Consider the following 27,092-nt stretch of genomic DNA (forward strand, 5'->3'; position numbering starts at 1 on the left):
TTTTGTACTCATTCAATACTTATGAATGATTTATTTAGGTGTTTCTCACGACATCTTACGTGAGATTGTCATATGGTGGTGGGATAGGTTGAGGTGGTCCTGCTATATGTTGTAGGCCAAGATACCTGGTGCGGGCCGGCTGTAAGCCGTAGGCACGGAGGCTCGAGAAGAGCGGTTGTGTTAAAGCGGCATGCCAACAAACCCTGGGTATTCCAGTCCGATGACTGATTAGACTTGTTGCATGTTGGCATTCCAGTCCGATGACTGATTGAGCCAAAGTATTCCAATCTGATGAGTGTGGGCCCGTTATGCATGATAATACGTTTGTTGTATCGGGTATTTTGGGGGAAACTCACTAAACATTGTGCTTACCCAGTTGTTTATGTTTTCAGGTTCTATCGTTGATCGTGGGAAGACGAAGGCATGACTATACCCAGTTATAATTAGGGGCTTTTTCCTTATTTAAAAATGAAAATTTTTGTTTGTGAAAATGAGACGTTACACATAAACATCAACATCTCCACACACTTCATCAATGATTGTCCCACATAACATGTCGTGAGAAAAACTTAAAGAAATTATTCATAAGTACTGAATAAGTACAAAAACAAAAATGACTTATTTTGAAACAAAAAAATATTAAGGACTAAATGTGTACAAAAATATTAAGGACTAAATGTGTACAAAATGAGAAATATATTACCCTATTAAGTCATTTTCCCAGCTAACTTGGAGTAACCGGTCATAAGTACTGAATGTGTACAGTTTAACAAGTTGAAGGGGTAAATGTGGACGAAAAAAAAACTCAGTGACCAAATCTGTATAAATCAAAAAATATATTACCCTTTTAAGTCATTATCCCTTTTTTCTTTTGCTTTTCTAGAGTTTCTTGTAGTTCTGAAAGAAAAATTCTCTCGCTTAAACATTAATGGTCTGTCATTATCTAAAAAAAAAAAAAAAAACATACATTTGTAGATGTTGGTTACGAAAGTACTCACGTCTCACCTAATGGACTTGATAGTAATAGATGAGTTATGAGTTATGACTATCCAACCAAATCTTTTATTATTGATTTGACATGTAATTTAATAAAAACATAAAATATCATATTATTAATGCATTATTTGATTGCTATTCAACGAGTACAAAATACATGGATTGTGTGAATGACTCAATGAACATTAATTTAAATTTGTCGACAATATCTATAAAAGGGAAAACGAAATTTACATATTGATCATAAATTTTCTTTTAATATGAAACTAATTTAGTTTATAACTTTGTACAAAAAAGGTCAAAAGCCTTTTAACAACTTCTGCTTATATAAATTGGAGACTTAAACAGTTAAACCACCATGACTTCAATTTTAATATATAACTTTTTTTTTTGAAAAACATCTTAAATGTTTATATTAAATCATAATTTATACAACATAAAATATCGTAATTTCATTCTAACTACACGACAAAACATTAACTTTTGTTGAAAAAAATAGTCGTATTGATTTCAAAATATTTGAATTGGAATTTATTATTTGGTTCGGTCACTGACCCTTTTGTGTCCTATTTGTCACCAATCCACCATATCCCGCTCGTGATTTCCGCGTGAAGAGGCACTTTGATTGACTCTTAATCTATAAACCCTACTTTCCAATTATACAGATAAATTTTCATGAATTGGGGGACGGAATTAATAAAAAGATTAAGATAGAATTATATCTGAATGATGCGTCGGGATGGATTGACGATGGATTGTTTAAATTATATGAATGATTATATGAATAATATTGGGTATGTTTGGATAGAGCTCTGCTATTCAGAAATAGAACAACTATTTCAACAGAGGAAGAACTTTGAGATCAACTTAAGTCTTAAACACTCAAACTTAACTTGTTTATTTCATATGGGCAAAAGCCCTATTTATAGGCTCAAGAGAGTCGGTTACATAATTGAGTTGCAATCGTTTGATTGCAATACGACATACATATTTACATTATAGCCCCCTAGACTATTGAGGGTTACACAGTTTATTTCATTTCTAACCGACACTAACTTTATGACACATACAAACAATAATTATACAAATAATTCTACCGACACATTATTTACATTAATATAATCCCTTCCACATTGAAAGGACAAGTGTCTTTACTAATTCTTCAATAATAATGCTTTTTACGTCATTGCTTGCATCATTCCTCCCGCCACCGAAAGGACATATATTTTTGAAAAATGTTTGTTTATGTCATGGCTGATGTTAATCCTCCATGAATGGTACTTCATGATGGCTTCCATTCTCTCGTCAATGTATCTGCTATATGATTGTTTGCGCTTTTGATGTATCTGAGATAATGATGAAATTGTAATTGCCAACGAATCAATCGTCCACGACAATAATCTTCTTGTAATTTATAGCGCCAAAATCCAAGTAGATACTTGGAATCTGTTCGTAACTCGAATCTTGTTTGTAGAAGCTCGACCTTCCATTTTTTCAATGTACGTAGACAAGCTAGTGTTTCTCGTTCATGTGTGCTATAATTTTGCTCCGTTTGGGAAAATGTTCCCGATATATACTTGCATAATTTTTGTTCATATTTATCTGTTTTTAATACTTCAGATGATACATTTGTATCAATGTATGCTTTTGGTGATATTTTCATATCAATGTATACTTTATCATTGTTTACTTCAGATGGTATTTTCATACCAATGTATGCTTTTGATGGGTCAGATATGAGGTTTCCCTCATCATCTAGTCCCAATAATACTTTTCCATGTATAATTGCTTTTAGGCATCCTGCCCAAGTGTCTTGTGATGCATCTGTCTCCACAATTAGAAAATCGTCAATTTTTGCATTATATAAAGTAGGGAGAACTTGAATTTTTTGTTTTATATTTTGCACCAAAACAGTATCTGTATTGGTCCAAGACCAATGTATTTTTTCTGATATTTTCTTTTGTAAAACTTTTCTTTCTTTTGCTAAGTTTTTCAAAAATCATTGTTCTGCAATATAATTTAAACAACCAAGAAATCGTTGTATTTGTTTTCTATTTTCAAGTTTGTCAGGAAACATATTTAATTTTTCTCGTATATTGTCTGTTAACGATAATTGACCATTTTCTCCAATTTTTAAACCGAGATATTCAACTGTAGATTGAAAAAGTTTTGATTTCTTTTTTGATAAAACTAAACTCTTTTCTTTAATTCTTTGTAAAACCTTGATGACTGCATCAATGTGTGTTTGTTCATTTCCTTTTGTAAAAACAATTATATCATCAATATATGCAAGACAAATATGATCTAAACCATTTAAAGTTTCATCCATGAATCGCTGATATATTGCCGGTGCCTGTTTTAAACAGAATGGAAGGACATTCCATTCATAATGCTTCTGAGGTGGACATGAAAAAGCGGTTAGTGGTTTCGTATTTTCATGTAAGCGTAATTGTCAATATTCGGATTTTGCATCAAATGTACTAAAATGTGTATTTCCTTTTATTTTTTCTAAAATATATTCTTTTCGTGGTAATTTATATGAATCTCCTATAGTAGCATCGTTCATTTTTTTTATAATTAATCACCATTCTTCGTTTTTCTCGTTTTATTTCATTATTATTTTCTACATAGAATGCAGGTGCAGAATGGGGACTTGTGCTAGGTCGAATGATTCCTTTTTCTAGTAGTTCAGTGCATTCTTGTTTAAATTTAGAAACATCTTTTATACTATATGGAATTTTATTTGGAATGACGCAAGCAATGACGTAAAAAGCATTATTATTGAAGAATTAGTAAAGACACTTGTCCTTTCAATATAGCAGGGATTATATTAATGTAAATAATGTGTCGGTAGAATTATTTGTATAATTATTGTTTTTAGAGGTTAATTCATGTAATAATTCAGGAATTTGTTTTAATACAACTAAACTTTCTATTTCTATAATATTGTTTAGTTTTTGACTAATTATATTTAATTTATCTCCTATTGATTTATCTTCTTCAGAATTAAGACCAATAATATATATTGTTCCTTGTGGTAAATTTTGCGGTATTTCTATAATCATTTCTTTATCTGGTATACATGGTTTTGTATTTTGATATGATCCTTCAAGTGTTTTAAAATATTTTAAGGAATTACTAGATGATTCTGTCATATTCTTAAACTTAATGATCTAATCATTTCTTTTATATCTTCTAATTTTTCATTTTGATTTTCAGTAGATGTTGTAGGTTGACATTCCGAGATGGAGGATCTACCTGTTATAGTTGAAATTGGAGGTTCTATAATTGGACTTCTTTTTATTAACGGAGTACTTATTATTGGTTGAAAATTGGTTTCATTAAATATTCTGTTATTAGTCATATTTGGTGACTCAAGTGATAATAAAGGGGTAAATAATTTATCTATATAAATTCTATCTTCTGTTTTAAATGTAATACTATGATGAGAATTTGTTAATGCATAATTTATTTGATATGTAATACTAAACGGATGATTACCTTTTAACATAAAATTTTGTCTTAATAATTTATATCGTACAGTAATACTATTAGTAAGATTTTTATCTTTAAGACTTAATCCTAGTTGAATATTAATATCACATTTTATTTTTCCTTCAATTAGATTACCTTTTTCTTTTGCAATAATACTTTCTTAATTATTAATTATACGATCATCTCTGATTTCTAATTCTATTGGTGTATCTAAGTCACTAAAAGTACTTTTTAAAATTACTTGAATAGTTGATATATGAATATAAGCAATTTTTATTCTATCTATTTCTTTAATATTAGATAATCTATTCCTAATTTGTTGTTTATTTATTATGGGTATAATAATATTTCCTTGAGTTGATTCTATAGGTATTGCTTCTTCTCCTATAATTTTTCCATAATATATAATATTTTTTCTAGAAAAGAAATTTTTTAATGAGTTATTTTTAAAATTATGTTTTTCTGATAGTGTAAAATTTGATTTTTTTTATAGCATCTTTATTAATATTATTTTTGTTGATTAAAGCATCAAAAATGTATCCAGATTCATTTTCTTCGTTATTAATAATGATTGGTGAATTTTCTATTTCTTGAGACATATTTAAAAGATTAGTTTAATAATATTTAAACTTGAAAAACTCATGATTATGATTCTATAAGAACAGAAATTTATTTATGTTTGAGAAATGATGGTAATAGTGGCGTTTAATATGTCTTATAAAATTTTATGATGAGTATGGCAAATGATATGCATGAATATAATAACATTTATAATTATGCATGATGAATATTTTTCTTTTGAATGAAACGGATGAATACTCATATTTATAATAAAGATGATAAGAACGAAACTTAGCTCTGATACCAAAATTAACGACATGATGGAATTAATAAAAAGATTAAGATAGAATTATACCTGAATGATGCGTCGGGATGGATTGACGATGGATTGTTTAAATTATATGAATGATTATATGAATAATATTGGGTATGTTTGGATAGGGCTCTGCTAAATAGAACAACTATTTCAACAGAGGAAGAACTTTGAGATCAACTCAAGTCTTAAACACTCAAACTTAACTTGTTTATTTCATATGGGCAAAGGCCCTATTTATAGGCTCAAGAGAGCCGGTTACATAATTGAGTTGCAATCGTTTGATTGCAATACGACATACATATTTACATTATAGCCCCCTAGACTATTGAGGGTTACACACTTTATTTCATTTCTAACCGACACTAACTTTATGACACATACAAACAATAATTATACAAATAATTCTACCGACACATTATTTACATTAATATAATCCTAATAGGGCCTTTGCCCATATGAAATAAACAAGTTAAGTTTGAGTGTTTAAGACTTGAGTTGATCTCAAAGTTCTTCCTCTGTTGAAATAGTTGTTCTATTTCTGAATAGCAGAGCCCTATCCAAACATACCCAATATTATTCATATAATCATTCATATAATTCAAACAATCCATCGTCAATCCATCCCGACGCATCATTCATGTATAATTCTATCTTAATCTTTTTATTAATTCCGTCAAACTTAGCTTGTTTATTTCATATGGGCAAAGGCCCTATTTATAGGCTCAAGAGAGTCGGTTACATAATTGAGTTGCAATCGTTTGATTGCAATACGACATATATATTTACATTATAGCCCCCTAGACTATTGAGGGACTTACATACTTTATGTTACATCACAAATAATACAACCGACACTTAATAATTATCCTACCGACACTTTTAAACAATTACATTAATAAAAATAACAATCTCTTCCACATTGAAAGGACACGTGTCTTCAATAATGTCTTCAATAATAATGGTTTTTTACGTCATTGCTTTCGTCATTCCTCCCGCCACCGAAAGGACAAATATTTTTGAATGATGTGTGCTTTGGTCATTGCTGATGTTAGTCTTCCATGAACGGGCTTTCTTCCGTATTTTCTTTAGAATGACTGCAATTATGTCGTGGTGCATGCATGATGTGTTTACAAAGTTGTTTCTTGAGATCAACGGTAATTCAGCTAGATGATGAGAAAGTTTTTCGAACGGTTGTTCGAAAGTTTCAATTGCTTCTAATGCTTCTGGAGTGATTTCACTGTCTGTTAGAGAATAGATAACGAAAGTTTTACTGGCATAATTTACTCTGACTCTTGATTTTTGATCTTTTCCGTTGCCTATGCGAGATGATGCTAGATAGACACCGGCTAGTGCAAAAATTAGATGATCCTGTGTTGGTGTTTCATGAGCTAGATCATCTTTTGTTGGTTTCGAGTCGTTGCTTATTCCCATATTTGCGAAGGTAATGCTTGGAATAAGTAATTGAGAATCTTCATCAAAAATTGGGTAACTTGAATGCATTTTGATGAATAATCCTCTTTCTTGTTTGGCAAAACGTGTTTTATAATTTCTGATTATTGTCTGCACAACAGATGGAAATTCACTGATGCAGTGGAGATTGGTACCTTCTAAATAGATGGTGTCAATAAATCCATGGATAAAATAATCCCATAAAGTCATAGGATCTGATAAATCAGCTAGAAAAACTGCTTTGGGGCCTGGACGCCTGGCTACTGGATAAAAGCCCATCAGAGAATGGACTTCGGTGTATTGAATGAGACTATCCCATAGTTTAGCAAATTTTTGAGTAGTTGGTTTTTTCATGGCTTCTTTTTCTTTGGTTGATGGAATGGCTTCAAGGGCAATTTTTGCGTTTAGTTGGTTAAGAGACTTTGGGATGGATACAGGTTTTTGTGGGGTAAAGTTGGATATGGGTTTTTGTGGTGTAAGGAGAACTGTTTTTGAACATTCGACATTATCTTTTATGACTGCTTTGTATGCTTCGTTGTATGCGGCTTCTGCTTCATTTTTTGTTTTGTAACTTTTGTGAATGACATTTTTTCCAAGAATGTATGAATTGGCAATTCCCCAATCATCATAGATTCCTTTGTTTTCTCCGTTGAAAATCACATACCATTTCTTTATGTTTTTATGATCGGCTTGAAGTGGTGGATATTCTTCTTGGTTTGGCGTTATAGGTTGTTTTACTGTTTTGAGTGGCTGACTATCATCGGATGATATTTATTGAATGTCTTCTTTTGGTTGCTTTGTTGTTGAGCTGCTAGCTGCCTCTTCTTTAGATACTTAATAAGATGATAGAATTTGTAGTGTCTGTTGTAGTTGCTCTTCTTCACGATTGACTGCTTCAAGTTGTCTAATTAATGATGCTTTTTGTTCCTGCTTCTGTTTGAGCTGGTGTTGTATTTGCTTCATGATTGCTTCCATTTCAATATGTCTACTGTTTGAATACTTGCGCCTCTTGGGTACCTGAATGATTGCTCATATTTGTTTGCTTTTAATATTTTAAATGATGATATGAAAATTTTCATATCAATGTATGATTTTGGTGATATATTCATATCACTGTATGCTTTTGGTGATATTTTCATATCACTGTATACTTTATCATTGTTTACTTCAGATGATATTTTCATACCATTGTATGCTTTAGCAATGTATATTTCGGATGGGTTAGATATGAGGTTTCCCTCACGTTCTAATCCCAATAATGCTTTCTCCATAGGATTATCTATCTGCATCTGAATCAGAATCAGTTGTATATGCATAAATATCTATGTCTAAATCTATATCTGAATCTTCTATAGGTTCATATCCAAGATCATACACAATTTTTAATAGGTTTGTTTCTTTTTCTTTTTTAGTGTTTTTTGGGCATTCATAGGCTTTGTGTCCGTCCTCTTGACATATGCAACATTTACAATCTTTTTTATTCGATGGACAATAATTTTTAGATTGATATTTTTGTTTATATTGTTTTCTATTTCGAAAATATTTTCTTTCTCCTTGTTTATAATATTCTTTATATTTCCAAATTTTCTTTTTATATTGTTGTCTTTTATTATCTTTACAACCATATGGATTAACTTTATTAGAAAGGATGTCACAACATAAATCAATTTTTGCGTCTTGTGTTGTTTTTTGTTCTAAACATTTCTTTTGCATCCATGCTTTTAATATACTTATTCGTGCTCCTAGAGTGTCTGCAATTTTATTTTGTTGTAAAGCTTCTTGAAAATCTTTTATTACACTTTGGCTTACTAATGATGGTAATTTTTGATAAAACATATCTAATGCTACCTTTTTTCTAGTGGAATCTAAATTATAATAATGTTCAGAATATTCACATATAAACGGATCTAGATAACACATATTACAAATTCGTAGATTAGTTAAATGTCATAATGATTCTAATTGAAAAGCTTCTTGTGATACTTTATCTTCAATTTGTTTTCCTATGAATTCCTAAATAAGACGACTTAATACATTTTTAAATGTTTCCATAGCATCAGTAGTAGCTATCATCATTGTTTCGGTTTCATCAAGAGATGAGAGAAAACGATATGCGTTACCTTGTGTTTTATGAATGATATAATTAAGAAAATGTGTTGGGTGTAAATTTCTTAATTCTTCAGTTAACTGAATTTGTACTCCCATTTTATTACTCCATTCTTGAATTTTTGCTTCAGGATTTTGATCACAATCAATAAAAAGAATATTTGAATTTGTTGGAAATGTAAATAATTTAGGTATGTATTGAGGAGGTATTTTTTCCCATTTATTTTGTTTATTTTTAACCATTCCTTGTCTATATAAAAAATTCTCTTCTAATGAAGGTGATCCATAAATATATTGACTTTGATAATCATCTTTAACATATGATTGTTTTCATTTTAATCCAAAATTATTTTGTGAATTTTTATATGGATTTGAATAAGGGTTTTCATCATCGGATGAAAAATCATATATTACTTCTGCGTCATTATTATCTGAATTATTTTCTATTTCTGTATTATTTTCTTGAATTTCGGATGGAATTTCTAATGCTGCAAATAATTTAGTTAGTGTTTCTACTTTTTCTTGTAAAGTTTCCATATTAATAAATTGTGTGTATTTTGTAAATGAAATCTTTAGTTTCTTTTTACTAGTGGAGTAGTTATTATTAGTGATTTTTTTATTTTTTGAAACATATTTAACAAGTTAATTTTGTTATCTTATCTTCAAGGTTTTTTATTTTTTCTTGTTTCCAATTTATACTATTATCTATTATATGTATTGCTTCAATATTAGAAATGCAATTAATTATCGATATATTAGAGTCTATTTTTAGATTTAAAAGAAATTTTTTAGATTGTTTCAGTGTTTTACGAAAAAATTTTAATTCTTGTTTAGTGGAAACATTTAAAAATGATAATGTTTTTCAAAGTTACGTATAAAGTTTTTAGAATTTAATATAGTGGGATGATGATATTAAATTTGTAATACGGAGAGTTGAAAACTTTTGTGAAAGATGAATTGTGAATTTAACTTCTTGGTACATATTCATAATGATATTAAAACCTTCTTACGACAATTGTTTTAATTGTTGGTGAATTGATTTTTAATAACGATGATTTTTGAATATGAGTATTTATGAACAGATATGTAAAACGATGAATATTCATTATCATGTTTATGATGCTGCATATGCATATATTCTTATGAACGAAAGATTGAATATGCAAAATAATAATAAGAACGTTACTTAGCTCTGATACCAAAATTAACGACATGACGGAATTAATTAAAAGATTAGGATAAGATTATACCTGAATGATGCGTCGAGATGGATTGACGATGAATTGTTTAAATTATATAAATGATTATATGAATATGTTTGGATAGGGCTCTGCTATTTAGAAATAGAACAACTGTTTCAACAGAGGAAGAACTTTGAGATCAACTCAAGTCTTAAACACTCAAACTTAACTTGTTTATTTCATATGAGCAAAGGCCCTATTTATAGGCTCAAGAGAGTCGATTACATAATTGAGTTGCAATCGTTTGATTGCAATACGACATATATACTTACATTATAGCCCCCTAGACTATTGAGGGACTTACATACTTTATGTTACATCACAAATAATACAACCGACACTTAGTAATTATCCTACCGACACTTTTAAACAATTACATTAATAAAAATAACAATCCCTTCCACATTGAAAGGACACGTGTCTTCAATAATGTCTTCAATAATAATGATTTTTTACGTCATTGGTTTCGTCATTCCTCCCGCCACCTTTCGAAGGCGAGAGGAATGACGTAAGCAATGATATATAAAGTATGCTTTTGGTGATATTTTCATATCACTGTATACTTTATTATTGTTTACTTTTGATGGGTTAGATATGAGGTTTCCCTCATCATCTAGTCCCAATAATACTTTTTCCATAGGATCATATATCTGCATCTGAATCAGAATCAGTTGTATATGCATAAATATCTATATCTGAATCTATATTTGAATCTTCTATAGGTTCATATCCAAGATCATATGCAATTTTTAATAGGTTTGTTTCTTTTTCTTTTTTAGTCTTTTTTGGGTATTCATAGATTTTGTGTCCGTCCTCTTGACATATCTAACATTTACAATCTTTTTTATTCGATGGGCAATAATTTTTAGATTGATATTTTTGTTTATATTGTTTTCTATTTCGAAAATATTTTCTTTCTCCTTGTTTATAATATTCTTTATATTTAGGTTTATAAGTTTGTTTTTTCCAAATTTTCTTTTTATATTGTTGTCTTTTATTATCTTTTGAAGAATTAATTTGTACTTTTGAATTCATTTTAACAAATTATTAAAGCGTCTGAAAGAAAATTAATTGAATTGTTAATGTCTTTTATTACTATTTTAAAATGATTAATTTCAATTTTTAATCTTCCAATTTTTACTAATTGATATGCAGTATAATTTTTGTTTTTAGAGGTTAATTTATGTATTTCAGATTTTTTTTCTTTTAAATGTTTTGTAGTGTTTTCTAAATCTTTCCATAATTCTTTTTAGTAGATTAGCTTTATATTTATTATCGTAATTACAATATACTTGGGTTTTATTACTCATTATTTATTTTTACCATGTAAAAGGTGGTTTAATAGTGAGTGGTTTTTCTTTAAGTAGTGGTTTTTCATTAAGTGGTTCTTCTTTAATAGTTTTTATTTTTAAATATTTTTCAAGTAATATTTTCTGTTGAGTTAAATTTTGTAATAATTCAGGAATTTGTTTTAATATAAGTAAACTTTCTATTTCTATAATATTGTTTAGTTTTTGACTAATTATATTTAACTTGTCTCCTATTGATTTATCTTCTTCAGAACTAAGACCAATATTATATACTGTTCATTGTGGTAAATTTTGCGGTATTTCTATAATCATTTTTTTATCTGGTATACATGGTTTTGTATTTTGATATGATCCTTCAAGTGTTTTAAAATATTTTAAGGAATTACTAGATGATTCTGTCATATTCTTAAACTTAACGATCTAATCATTTCTTTTATATCTTCTAATTTTTCATCGTTATTTTCGTTAGATGTTGTAGGTTGACATTCCGAAATGGAAGATCTACCCATTATAGTTGAAAATGGAGGTTCTATATTTGGACTTCTTTTTATTAACGGAGTAGTTATTATTGGTTGAAAATTTGCTTCATTGAATATTCTATTATTAATTATATTTGGTGATTCAAGGGATAATAAAGGAGTAAATAATTTATCTATATAAATTCTATCTTCTGTTTTAAACGTAATACTATGATGAGAGTTTGTTAATGCATAATTTATTTGATATGTAATAGTAAATGGATGATTACCTTTTAACATAAAATTTTGTCTTAATAATTTATATCGTACATTAATACTATTACTTAGATTTTTATCTTTAAGACTTAATCCTAGTTGAATATTAATATCAAATTTTATTTTTTCTTCAATTAAATTACCTTTTCCTTTTGTAATAATATTTTCTTGATTATTAATTATACGATCATCTCTGATTTCTAATTCTATTGGTGTATCTAAATAGCTAAAAGTACTTTTTAAAATTACTTAAATAGTTGATATATGAATATAACAAACTATTTGTTTCGGATCAAGTTAACGATCACACAGCTCTTCTTGATTTCAAAAATAGTTTTGATTTTTGAAGATTTTGTTATGCCTAATTATTTGTTCGACAACTAATTACAATGGTTCAATAATAGAGAATATTTGATTATATCAAATCAATGTTATCAAGAGGTAATAGCAACTTCAATTTAGAGCATCTCCGATAAATAAAAAACATGGAGAGCTCAAATATTAATTATCAACCCAAAAACATTATTTATGATTGAAATTAGTTTTGTTTTTTTAAATAAATAATGCCAACAATTTTTTTTTTTTTTTTTTTTTGTGCGAGTTTCATGTTTTATATTATAAATCCTTTTTATTCAATAATTTTCTATTTTACTCCTTTTATATATTGTACAGTTTAAAACATTATTATTTTTTAACTATTTATTATTTATTTTAATTTCTAACATTAAATATTGAAGTTGTGATGGTCATATTATATTTTTATATTTTTTTATTTTTAAAACAGTGTAAGGCAATATTTGTTTTTTAAGAGAAAAAATGTCTAATTTTTTTTTTTGCATATTTATAGAACAAGATATGAACCAAAAATCTCTATAAAAATTGTTTTTTTTGTGCTACTAAATGTACATTCTTTAGACACCCCATTGACATCTTTATAAAAAATTAAACTATAATTAACTACTTATAATTAATTTTTTCTGAAAACAATACAATTTCAATCAATAAAAATATTTCAAAAACTATATAAGATATCTATATCGTAAAAAAACTATATAGGATATCTATATGATAAAATAAGATGTGTTTTTAAGACAACCTATTTTATAAATCTACACTAAAAAACTATGCAAAATGCCATACAATGTTCTGGGACCTCACATTTTTGTGTATTTGTTGAAAATAATGAAAGGTTTTTTATCAATCTAATCATTTTATTATTTTGCCCTTTGTTGGTATATTTTGTTTTTTTATGTTTGTGTTGCAGTTTAAACATGTACAAGTTGTTGAAGGGTTCAAAGTGTAAATTTCGTCGGGTTATCTTGCTGGTAATCGGGTCAAAAACTATCCGGTGTATATAATGTTTATTTCTGTACGTTTGATAGTTACGTTTTTTTTCTCTCGTCTGTAACTTTCTCTCAGAGATTTTATTCTCCAGATTAGGGTTCATTGTAAAACTTGTGTTCTTGGTTCATAGTTCCCAATTATCTGAGTGTATATGTGTGAGAGTAGTGTAGGGAATCTGTAGTGAGGTTTTGATTGTAAAAGTATGTGTAAACGTCCTTGTTTGGTTTAAAATCAAGCTGTTCATGTTGTCAAATCTCGTTTATAATTTTGTCATGGTATCAGAGCACAAGGTTGCTCCGTTGGTTCGATTTCTCTGATCTGTTCACGATCGTTCGTCGCCTGGATTTTGTCGTAAAACAAGGTGATGTTTCTTGTTCTCTTTATTAGATCAGATTTTATATCTCTCTTTCTTTGAGACGATTTGTGTTCTCTGTGAAGAAAATTGTAGGTCATACTTGTGTTGTACGATCTACCAATTTCTTCATCTTGATCGTCTCTTGGTTACGACCTTTGCTGTCGTTTGTTCTCTGTTCAAAAGTACTGTGAGTTCTTGTTGTTTCTTTGCAGATCAGATCTGGTGCGGTTTCAGATCTGGTGCGGCTGGTTTGTCATTCAAAAGGTCGTCAGTGCTCCTGCAAGTTTGAAACTACAAACTAAACCATCTTGGTTTTGGATTAACTCTGTAAGGGAACGGATTAATACCGTTAACTCTTACAGGAAAAGGAGCCTAGTTTAACCCTAACCTTGGTCTTTGCGGCTAAAAGCCCTGACTAAGCCGTTTATAAAGCGTTTTCGTTCATCACTGTGAGATCCTTCTTCTCTTTACTTGTCTTGATCTGTGTGATATTCGTTTGTCTATTTGGTCTGTGTGATATTTGTTTGATCTGTTTGATTTGGAAACTGTTTTCTGTTTTCTGATTGGTGATTGACCCTGGGCTCCCAACATACCGTGGAGTTATCTTGGTTGTTCTCAGTTGTGTTCTTGCTTATCTCTTGATTAGTTTTTCACTATGACTGGTGCTGTAGAGTCTGGTAGTAACTCTAAGAAGGATCCTATTGACTTTGATGATCCTCTCTATGTGCATCCATCTGATAACACTATAACGAGTGTTATTAATTTCAAACTTCTAGGAACTGAAAATTTTCGAGTTTGGCGCAGTTCCATGATTAGAGCTTTAAAAGCTCGCAACAAACTTGGTTTCACTGATGGAACTGTTCCAAAAACTTCTAATGATCCTATTAAGGAGTCTAAGTGGGAACGTGCTAATGCTGTTACTTGTTCCTGGATTCTTGGGTCTATTTCAGAAAATATATATGCAAATCATGCATGCTCTGAAAATGCTCAAGAAATCTGGAAAGAACTTTCTAAAACTTATCATAAGACTGATGGATCTGTGATCTTCAATATACATCAGAAAAGTAATTCTTTTACTCAGGGTAACCTGTCCTTATCTGATTACTTTAATAAACTTGATTCATATTGGAAAGAATTTGATGGGCTAACCAATCTCACTGATTGCACCTGTGACGCTGCTACTAGTTTCAACAATCATGCAAAACTAATGAAACTAATTCAGTTCTTAAGTGGCTTAGATGATTCATATAGTCAAGCTAAAAGTCATATTTTGTTAATGGATCCTCTTCCAACTGTTAAAACTGCTTTTTCCTTAGTGTCTCGTGAAGAATCTAATAAAAAACATGGGACTAATTCCAACTCTTCTGGTAATAATAAGTCTCAGTCTTCCGCTTTTCTTTCTAAATTTGTTGATCAAAAGAAATTTAAAGGAAAAAATCAGATTCCTCAATGTAAAAATTGTGGTTTAAAAGGTCACTCAATTGAAAAATGTTTCAAAATTATTGGTTATCCAAAAGATTATAAACCTAAGTCCGAGCTTAATAATCAAAATAAGGTTTTCTCTGTAAATTCTTCTACTCATAATTCTGAGTCTGTTAATTCTAAGGATAATGCTAATAACTCGGACTGTCATTATCTCACTAATGAACAATATTCCAAGTTTTTGAAACTCATTGGTGATAAGCAAGGGTTGGATGAAGGACCTGTCAGTGCTAACATGGCAGGTATTTCTTGTAATTCCTTTATTGTTTCTGATTGTCAAAAATGGGTGGTTGATTCAGGAGCAAGTCAGCATATGATAGCCTCTGAATCACTACGTCATGATTCGGTTGATGTTTCTAAATTGAATCTAAGAGTTAGCCATCCTAATGGCTCTTCTGCTCAAATTAACAAAATAGGGAACATGCAATTTTCAAATTCTCTTACCTTGTTTGATGTTTTTGTTGTTCCTGATTTCAATATAAATCTTCTGTCTGTTCATAAGCTATGTAAAGATAGTAACTGTAATGTTGTTTTTAATGAACATAATTGCTATGTTCAGGATTCACAGTCGAAGGGGACGGTGGAGACTGGTAATCAATCTGGTGGACTTTATTACCTTAATAGTCTATATTCAGGTAATAAGTCTCCAATTATAAATAAGTCTCATTGTTTTGCTTCCAAATTCACATGGCACAACAGACTTGGACATCCCGCTGATCAAGCTCTTAATGTTCTTAAAGATAAACTTAATTTCAAAAGTGATCCTTTACCTCCATGTGAGGTGTGTCATAAGGCTAAACAAACCAGAGAATCTTTTCCTATGAGCCAACATGTTTCAAAAAAACTAGGAGAACTTGTTCACCTTGATGTTTGGGGTCCTTATCGTATTAAGAGTGTAGATGGCTTTAGGTTCTTCTTGACTATTGTTGATGATTTCACTAGAGCTACATGAGTTTTTCTTCTTAAGTCTAAAGATGAAGTTTATCAATGTTTTGTTATTTTTTCCAATATGTTAAGAAATCATTTTGACACAAATATTAAATGTATACGATCTGATAATGGGACTGAGTTTTCAAATACTCGTATGAAAACTTTTACTGAAAACAATGGAATTTTACATCAAACCTCGTGTGTTCACACTCCACAACAAAATGGTGTTGTGGAGAGAAAACACAGGCATATTCTCAATGTTGCAAGGTCTCTTTTATTTCAATCTGGTTTACCTTTAAAACATTGGGGTGATGCCATTTTAACTGCAGTTTTCTTAATAAATAGAACTCCTTCATCTGTTTTAAAAGGGCTTACTCCATATGAATTAGTATATAAAAAGGCTCCAAGTTTTGATAATCTTCTTGTTTTTGGATGTTTATGTTTCTCTACTAAACTTAATAACTGTGATAAGTTCTCATCTAGAGCTGAAAAATGTATTTTCCTTGGTTATTCTTTGGATAAAAAGGGTTATAAGCTTTTAAGTCTTGATTCACATTCTTTTTTTGTTTCCAGGGATGTGAAGTTCTATGAGTCTGTATTTCCTTTTAAAATGCAAAATACTGTTTTTAGTGACACCCATGAAAAGACAGGCTCTATGGATCCTTTTTCCTATGATGAGCCTATGTTAACTGAGTTGTCTAATGACGACTTAAATTTGGATAACAAGATAATAGATCATCAGGTGGATGGTGCTGGGGCTGTTCAAGGTCACAATAGAACAGATACTTTACAAACAGATACTATTTTTGACCTTGGAGAGTCCTTTGTACCCCAAACTGATGAGTTTGTTTCTAGTTCTCCCAGCATGGCTGAGGAAAGTAGTCAAGACAATTCTAGTCATCATGATTCTTCGATAAGTCTTACTCGTTCTAAAAGAGAGACTCGTTTTCCTAGTAGATTTAATGATTATATTGTTGAAGGAAAGTATAAATATGGAATAGAAAAATCTGTTAACTATTCTAATTTGTCTAATGAAACTAAGTGTTTTGTCACTAACCTTAATAAAACAGTGGAACCTCAATCTTATCTTGAGGCGTCTAAGAATCCTGAATGGATTAAGGCCATGAATCTTGAAATGGAAGCACTTTACAGAAATAGAACTTGGGAAATAACCGAGTTACCTAAAAATAGAAAGCCGATTGGCTGTCGTTGGGTTTACAAAATTAAGTACAAAGCTAATGGTGAGGTTGAAAGATATAAAGCTCGTTTAGTTGCCAAAGGTTATAGTCAAAGGGAAGGTGTTGACTATGAAGAAACATTCTCCCCTGTAGCTAAAATTGTTACCATTAGGATTATAATTGCTATTGCTGTTAGTAGTAATTGGACTTTACATCAATTTGATATTAATAATGCATTTTTATATGGTGATCTTAAAGAAGATGTTTACATGGTTTTGCCTCCTGGTTATCATAGTAAGGATGACACAAGGGTTTGTAAGTTGTTGAAGTCCTTATATGGTCTAAAGTAGGCCCCACGTAAGTGGAATGAAAAATTGTGTGCTGCTTTGTTTAGTTTTGGTTTCACTCAAAGTGTTAATGATTATTTTATGTTTGTAAAATATGTTGATAGTTCTCTTGTTGTTTTGCTTGTTTATGTAGATGATATAATCCTAACAGGGAATAATGAAACTGAAATAACTAAAGTCAAAAATTTTCTGAAGTCTCAATTTTTGATTAAAGACTTAGGAAAATTAAAATATTTTCTAGGGATAGAAGTTATTGATGTTCCGAATAGTCTTTGTCTTTCGCAAAGAAAATATTGCTTAGAATTGTTAAATGAGTTTGGGATGTTGGGGTGTAAGCCTGTCAATACTCCTCTTGAGACTAATCTTGTTATTAATCGTGATAATGATCAAAATAATGATAGTTTGCTTGATAATATTACTGAGTTTCAGAAATTAATTGGTAAATTAATCTATCTCACTATAACTAGACCAGATATTGCTTACTCTGTTCAGGTTTTGAGTCAGTTTATGCACAAACCCAGAAAATCTCATTTACGAATTGCTTTGAGGTTGTTAAGGTATCTTAAAAACAATCCTGGAAAAGGGGTTTGTTATTTAAAGACTAACTCTCTTGTCTGATTGGGCTAAGTGTCTATTCTCCAGAAATCAGTAAGTGGTTATTTGGTCTATTTTGGTGATTCTCTTGTTTCATGGAGAAGTAAAAAGCAATCTACAATTTCTAGATCATTTACTGAGTCTGAGTATAGAGCACTGGGTTCTTTAACTTGTGAAATAATTTGGGTGCTAAAAATTCTGTATGATTTAAAATTTACTAATATGGTTCCAGTTGATCTTTTTTGTGATAATGAATCTGCAATCAAACTAGCCTTAAATCCGGTGTTTCACGATAAAACCAAGCATTTTGAAATAGATGTTCATTTTATTAGGGAAAAGATTGCAGATGGTGTTGTCAAAGTTGTTAAAATTGGATCTTTAAATCAAGTTGCTGATATTTTGACTAAGTCTCTTAGTTCTTATCAGCATGAAAATCTTTGTAGAAAAATGTGTTTGACTGATCCTTTTTCTATCAAATAAATAGTCAAATGATTAGCTTGACCGGGGGTGTTGAAAATAATGAAAGGTTTTTTATCAATCTAATCATTTTACTATTTTGCCCTTTGTTGGTATATTTTGTTTTTTTATGTTTGTGTTGCAGTTTAAACATGTACAAGTTGTTGAAGGGTTCAAAGTGTAAATTTCCTCGGGTTATCTTGCGGGTAATCGGGTCAAAAACTATCCGGTGTATATAATGTTTATTTCTGTACGTTTGATAGTTACGTTTTTTTTCTCTCGTCTGTAACTTTCTCTCAGAGATTTTATTCTCCAGATTAGGGTTCATTGTAAAACTTGTGTTCTTGGTTCATAGTTCCCAATTATCTGAGTGTATATGTGTGAGAGTAGTGTAGGGAATCTGTAGTGAGGTTTTGATTGTAAAAGTATGTGTAAACGTCCTGGTTTGGTTTAAAATCAAGCTGTTCATGTTGTCAAATCTCGTTTATAATTTTGTCAGTATTAGTGATCAACTTATAGTGATAATAACATAATCACAAACATAAAGTTAAGAGAAAAAGATTATTCGCATCAATCAAAATTTGACTACGCTTCACAATAAAAGGTGTAAAATCACTTCTACATATAACATACCGACTTTAACGGAATTAAAACATGGAAGTTTTTTGGTTGAACCTCGTCCTTATCAGATATGGACCACCGAACACTTACCTCAATTCATCCATTGTGCTGTTTAAATTCAATGACATATTAATAATAAGTTCAAACCACTCTCTAAACACGATTGCATCATATAATATATTGCATATTTATTACACAAACTCCATGGTGACTTGCTTGGTGGTACTCACAATGTGTACCAATGCTTGTTACACATCTCCAACAACACTTTAGCTTTATAAACTTATCAAAGGATCTCCGCTCTTGTTGAGCGAGGATCCATTATATTCATATGGAATGGATTACAACTGATCTCCTTTAATAAAGGAGATATTATACAAAGATAAATACAATGTTTATTTAAAGTTACAATAATATTGTTTATCTAATATCCCCCCTCAAGCGAACGGGTGGTGGGCCGAGGCGAAGCATTGAACGAAAATGTTCAAATTGAGGTCTTGGAAGGCTCTTGGTGAAAATGTTTGCGACTTGGAGCTTGGTAGGAATGAACTTGGTATAAAGTTTACAGGAAGCAACAAGTTCACGAACAAAATGGTAATCCAAATCGATGTGCTTGACACGTTTATGAGCAACGGGATTTTGAGTCATAAAGAGAGCACTTTTTGTTGTCACATAGAAGTGTTGGTCGGTCAATGGTAGGGCATGGAGTTCTTGCAAAAGATGAGTAATCCATACGATTTCTACAGCAGTATTAGCCATAGCTCTATATTCGGATTCATAGCTGGAGCGGGATATAATTGGTTGCTTCTTGGCACTCCATGAGACCAAATTTCCACCAAGGAAAATAGAGTAACCATAAGTGGACCGTCTTGTTTCAATACATCTAGCCCAGTCAGCATCCGAATAACCAATAATATAGTTGGATTGAGGCTTGCGAAAAGTAAGACCAAAAGAGATTGTGCCTTTGACATATCGTAGGATGTGTTTAACTACCTGAAAATGAGAATTGGTGGGTGAATGTAGAAACTGACTAGCTTGATTGACAGCATAGGAGAGATCTAGTCTAGTGATTGTTCAATAATGGAGTGCTCCAACCAAGGACCGATAAAGAGTAGGATCAGAAAAGGAAGGTTCATCAAAGGTAAAGAGCTCATGTACTGCTAATTAAGGGAGTATGGACAGGTTTCGAGTCAAGGAGATTGGCCCGAAGAAGAACATCTTTGGCATACTTAGCTAGACTGAGAAATAAGCCGTCATCAGTATAGATTACTTCTAAGCCAAGAAAGTAATTGAGGTCACCAAGGTCTTTGATGACAAATTCCCTATTTAAGCAAGTGGTAAAGGAGACAACTTCATTGCTGTTGGTAAGAATCAAGTCGTCAACATACACTAGTAGGTACATAATAATAGAATCTCGTTTAAACACAAAAAGATAAGTGTCAGCACGGCTGCATGTAAAACCCTGTGTAAGAAAAAAAGAGCTTAGACGGTGAAACCAAGCCTGTGGCGCTTGTTTTAGTCCATATAGAGCTTTGGAGAGTTTGCACACATGATTAGGAAATTGAGTATCTACGAAACCCGGGGGTTGCTCCATAAAAACTGTCTCATTTAACTTACCGTGTAAAAATGAATTTTTAACATCAAGTTGGTGAAGGCACCATTGGTATAGAACTGCTAGAGAAAGAACAATGCGAACGGTGTAGGCCTTGACAACAGGACCAAAGGTGTGAGAATAATCGAGACCGGGAATTTGCTTCAGACCTTGAGCAACGAGATGAGTCTTGAATCGTTCCACGGTACCATCAGATTTGTACTTTGTGCGATAGACCCATTTTGACGTTATGCAAAAACACTGACACATGAATGTTGCATAAAGTGAAATTTAGTTTTGTGGGGCTATAGTACTTGTAACTATGAACGTTATGCAAAAACATTGACATATGAATGTTGCTTAAAGTGAAATTTAGTTTTGTGGGGCTATAATACTTGTAACTAAGAACGTTATGTAAAAACATTGACACATGAATGTTGCATAAAGTGAAATTTAGTTTTGTGGGGCTATAATACTTGTAACTAAGAACGTTATGCAAAAACATTGACACATGAATGTTGCATAAAGTTAAATTTAGCTTTGTGGGTCTTTTGAGGTTCCACATTTGTTAGGTTTTAGGTTTGTATGAAATGAAATATACATTTGAATATATTCATATTTAACTCAGTTTTGTGGCCATCTTTCAATCGAGAGGTTAAATATATTCCTACTAAATGTTTCTACTTATAAGATTATTACAGGTGTCAAAATAAAAAAATAAGACCAAAAAAGAGAATTAATGATTTACATGTGGCAATCAATGAACGGATAGGAAGATGTAGGAGGATTAAGTAGGAAACAATTTATTTTTCCATTTCAATAGGATTGTATTATAAATACCCCTTTCACTCGCATACCCATACGTGTCTAGGCTTATACACAAGGCCACCTCCATAGCCGGATCCATCATATATTAGTATATACATTAAATGGATAAGTTGTGGTGACATAATATGCAACAGTTTCTGAAGTGTCACTAATAACTTTGCATGGAACCTACGCGGCATAAGTTGTGGTGACAGTTTCTGAAGTGTCACTAATAACTTTGCATGGAACCTACGCGGCTACGCCTTGGATGAAAGTCACCCACGTCTTGCTTGCATGTTACTGCTTCCACTTCTTTTGCATTTATTTAATTATTTGTTTAATGTATTTTGCATTGAAAGAGTAGACTAGTTAATTTACGGTTAGCCATGGTTTCCACTTCCTAGTTTTTAGACTTTTGCATTGTTATATATTTGGATGTATTTTCATTGTTTTGGGGATGAGAAAAATTATCAGTAAAGTATCTATGTTTGTGTTTCTTATTTCTTTGGGAGATTAGCCATCTCAAATTGGCCTTATCTTGAAGATTGACCATCTCGAATCGGTTTATATCACATACAATGTCGCATCAAAAAAGCACAAACACCATTACACTCACATGTAAAGAGGTACACAACATTGGAGGGTTACGTATAGAAATTGTTTTTCAATAACATAATGGGATTTCGTGATTTCTTTGTGGCATGTTATTAAAGACTTACAATCAGATTACCCTTTTTAGTTTTCGCATTGATTGATTAGATATGTAAAGATCTATGATATTAGTTCACAATCAAATAATAGACTTTAGTTGATTGTAAATATATACAAATCGATTTGTAATTTATGTAATATTTTCATTTGATTATAAAGTTGTAACATAAGCTCAACTTGGGTTCGATCAATGTACAACCAAGCAATGCACGTCAAGATCAACTTCAGATTGATTCTCTTAACTTCCTATAATGCACACAAGCTACACAATTCCACCTCACTTATAAAAAACATACGAGTACACAACCTCTTGATGTTTACCAATTACCAAACAGCCCTTTACCTCTACAGTAGGCAACTCAACGCACGCCTTTCTGTACATTATAGGGGCAATATCGTCACTTACTACCATACACTGCAAAACTCCTTCCAAAGTACTCAAAATCAGCAAGTTGTCAACAGCTTTGGACGACAATACAGTGAAACACAACCAGATTCTCTATGTTCAACATCCTTAGACTCTCTTTCGTCTTTTTTCATGTTCTCAGGAGTCTTTTGACCCACGAAAACTTTCTTGGGTTCGATAGGAACCACTGGGTCCAGACCCTTGACCGGTGGTCCATGGTTAGGTGCATGTGATGGACCCCCAATGAGTTGGTTAACCATTTCAAGGACCTCACTCATCTTTGGTCTGGCCTTTGAGTTTCTAGACAAACATTTATTGGCTATAATTGACAACTTTTGTGCTGATTTCAATGAGTATTTTCCCTCGAGCCTTGAATCGATGATTATCCGGAACTTTTTGGAGTCTAGATACGGTTTCACCCATTCTAGAAGCTTCTGTTCGTTCTTGGGCCGGTTTTTATCCAATGGGCGCCTCCCCGTGATAAGTTCATAGAGGAAGACCCCGTAACTCCATACGTCACTCTTGGAATTTAGATGCCCTGTTTGGATGTACTCTGGAGCTGCGTATCCCATTGTTCCTATTACCTGATGATGTCATATCATGGAAATTTAGAAATTTTATTACAAAAAAAAAAAAAAAAAAAAAAAAAGTAATTGGGAAAATTTTGGAAGTTAAAAAACTTACAGCGGTTGAGACATGAGTGAGTCCTTCTTGAGGACCTAATCGAGCCATTCCAAAATCTGAAAGCTTTGCGTTCCATTTTTCGTCTAGAAGAATGTTGGAAGATTTGAAATCTCGGAAAATAATCTACAAAAATCCAATGTTATTGGTCTTTGTAATTAATTGATTTGGTGGAGTACTGAAATGACATGATAACATAATAGACATGACACAATAGGTTATACTTATATCAATGCCGATTGGACAAAAGTTGAAACTTTTTGTCTCATCCAAAAAGGTGAAGTACCTGAAAGTCCATTTGTTCATGTAAATACGCCAAGCCACGAGCAGCATCTTGAGCCACTTTCAGTCTCATACTCCATGAAAGAGGTGCTTCAGACCTCGAAGATAAATGATCCTCTACACTTCTATTCGGCATATATTCATAAACCAAAAGTCGTTGTATCCCTCTTTCATCATCTTCCGCACAATAACCAACTAATTTCACAAGATTCGGATGCTCAACCACTCCAAGAACATTCACCTCCGTTACCCACTCTTTATGCCCCTATTAATCATCATCAAACCTAACTTAGGTCATAAATTTAACAATCAAAAGTCAAATGTGGTCAAATCAAACTAAATCATACCTGTAATCCTGTTTTTCCTAGCTGTTTGACAGCTACATCGAGTTTTTTAGTGGAATCTTTAGGGTTTTTGATTACACCCATGTAGACACACCCGAATCCTCCTTCACCAATCTTGGTAGAACGACTAAAGTTCTTTGTGGCTGCTTTGAGTTCAGAAAATGTGAAGGCTCTTAGATTGTTCGACTTTTGTGAAAAACTAGGAAAATTTGTGCTTCCCATTGATTCTGTGCTAAGATCAGAGACGTTTTGAGAATTTAGATCTGACCCGGATTGTCTCATGTCACGATCTGTAAATATAGAGCTAAACGATCGAACCGAAATCGATTTTGTTGGAGTTTTGGGCGATTCGGGCTTCTTTTCGCTGTATGAGGACTTGAAACACTTCATCGCTTTGAAATTGTATCTTCCAAACTGTCAAAATTGGAATCAAAATTAAAAATTCGGCATAATTATTAACAGATATTTGTATAAAAAAAGATCAACGAGCGATAAAATAAAGAACTCTTATGAAGAAAACCTTAATCTGATTTGCCCTGATAAATCGTAAAACTTGGAAGCGAATCAAGAAATCATTGATAAGGGTTTGATTTTGTTCTTTTTTTTTCTTAGTTAAACTTCAATCAAAATCTTGAAATCATTAAAAACAACATCCACACTAATGAATTGCTAACAAGAAATTCAATGGCCCATCTCTTTAAGAAAAACCCATATCCGGAATTGGTTGATGCAATTCAAATGTTCTAAAAGAGTTCATAAAAATTAGTGTTTTTAATTGTTTTTTAAGAGATGAAGATGTGATACCAAACATGTTCAATTACGAACAAGATTATTGAATTTAAAGCATGTACCTTCAAACTTATTACAAACACTTTCTTTGTTAAATTAACCCAGATTGTGCATAGCATCACATAATAAAGAACTAACACAATCTTTCATGACAAAAAATCAAAACTTGCAAGAATTTTAAAGAAGTAAAGAACCCAGATTCAGTTATTACAAATTTAACACACCAAAGTCAAAAAGACTAAGAACTTGAACAAAAGGGCTCACCTTTAATCAGCAAAAAAATCAACCTGATTGGAAAAAAAAACCAGCTCCCAACAAGTGCCCCTAAATGGATGTTAAACTCAATATGAATAGATGAACAAAAGGCACATGACGATGAGAGAGATGAAGTCCTTTGACTAACCGAATGAAGAAATATTGAAACACTCGCAACTGAAATATGCTAAAGAAATACATTTTTCAAAGTCGCGCACATGATTGCCGATGTGGAATGATCTGGTTTGAACTTTGGAAGTGTGAAATGGGTTTTGAATAAGAAACAAAAGTCGAGTGGATGGAGTGAGGTCTGGATGGCGTAAGATTTGGGTAAGTGAGGTCAACAGGGGAGAATTAATGGGTAGGAAGACAAGTAAACAGGAGTATAGACTGTATAATTAATTAATTAGAATGAAAGGAATGGTGGAGTTTCTTGGAATCTTGGTGCCTATCTATCCTTGTCCTTGTTCCTCGCGTCTTTCCTGTAAGGATGGTAGTCTGTGGGCTCTGGGCTTGTCGTTTTCCTACTTGACCCCCTTTCACTTTCGGGGAAATCCAGCATTCTCATCGATTATTATGTATTTGGTTATAACCGTGGAGACTACGGATTAGAATTTTAAAAATATTTTTAATTAAATTATAATGATATAATGAGCATCATTAATATGTAAAGTGGTTTGAATTTGATAGATGATTTGTATTTATGGATATTTAATAAAATCTTGATTATGTAGAATGCAATGTAAATTTCAATATAGTGAAAAAAAACACAATCAATCATAGAAATAACTGTGTTTTAGATTGAAATATACTTAATGTAATGTAAATACATGGATGAAAAAACCATGAAAAATATAAATTACATGTAAAAAATGATGGATAAATATGTATTTTCATTAATAAACATTTGGCAAAAAAATAAACAAACTTTCATGTGTATTGAGAAATTAAAATATATTTTCTTAATTTCCGTTTACTTTTAACCTTTTTAAGAGTCATGTGGTACAATGTATTTTATATACTCAAAATAAATATTGATTTTCTACTTTTTATAATGATAATAATTTCTTATCAAAATAAATGAAAATATAATTACAATTATTTGTTGACACATAAAGACAGAATTATGAATTACTTGGCAAAATAATTTTCGTATTTTGAATTTAAATATATTTATTATTAGGTTTTATTTTTTGAATTAGTTTTATGGAACAAATTATTTGTATATTTAAATTAAATAATGGGTTATTAATTTGGTAACGACAAAAAAATCAAAAAATAACAAATATATTATAAATAGATTTATAAACACTATATTACGACTTGACAAAATATTATTGAAAAAAAGATAAAAAAATATTATTTTAAGGATTGTTTTAATTGATATTTTGTACAAAAATTAATGTTAAAATATTGTTTTTATTATAAAGATTATTAAAACAACAGTTTTTTACCGAAATACCCTGTGACAACCCGAAATTGTCTTTTGTACGAACTCTACAGTCAAACACTTCAATTAAAAGTCAAATACATTTCTGCTAATTTTTAGCTCGGTTTAAAGTCCGTTTGGGTAATTTTAAATATTTATTCTTCGAGAGAATAAACGAAAGGAAGTATTTTTTTTAGAATTTTCGGGGAACAAATAAAACAAATATCACCTAAAGGAAGTGTTTCGGCCAAACATGAGGGGTTTGGGCCGAAGACCCTCCTT

General features: G+C 31.2%; 1 protein-coding gene across 2 annotated transcripts; it reads right to left on the reverse strand.

The window, feature by feature from the left end:
- Positions 1 to 22,746: 22,746 nt before the first annotated feature.
- Positions 22,747 to 25,805, reverse strand: LOC145152379 (serine/threonine-protein kinase PCRK1-like). Of its 2 annotated transcripts, XM_079075407.1 has the most exons (6): positions 25,530 to 25,805; positions 25,391 to 25,450; positions 24,341 to 24,751; positions 23,998 to 24,258; positions 23,715 to 23,837; positions 22,747 to 23,614 (listed from the first exon to the last, which is right to left on the reverse strand). In XM_079075407.1, exons 3-6 carry the CDS (start codon positions 24,725 to 24,727, stop codon positions 23,069 to 23,071), a joined length of 1,317 nt encoding a protein of 438 aa, XP_078931533.1. In that variant the 5' UTR covers positions 24,728 to 24,751; positions 25,391 to 25,450; positions 25,530 to 25,805; the 3' UTR covers positions 22,747 to 23,068. The 2 variants fall into 2 exon arrangements, with proteins under 2 accessions (XP_078931533.1, XP_078931532.1); XM_079075406.1 differs by having other exon boundaries at positions 25,391 to 25,805.
- Positions 25,806 to 27,092: the final 1,287 nt, after the last annotated feature.

Source organism: Lactuca virosa, chromosome 1, assembly GCF_052849685.1.
Source record: "Lactuca virosa cultivar CGN04683 chromosome 1, Lactuca_virosa_CGN04683_v6, whole genome shotgun sequence".
Taxonomy (NCBI): Eukaryota; Viridiplantae; Streptophyta; class Magnoliopsida; order Asterales; family Asteraceae; genus Lactuca; species Lactuca virosa.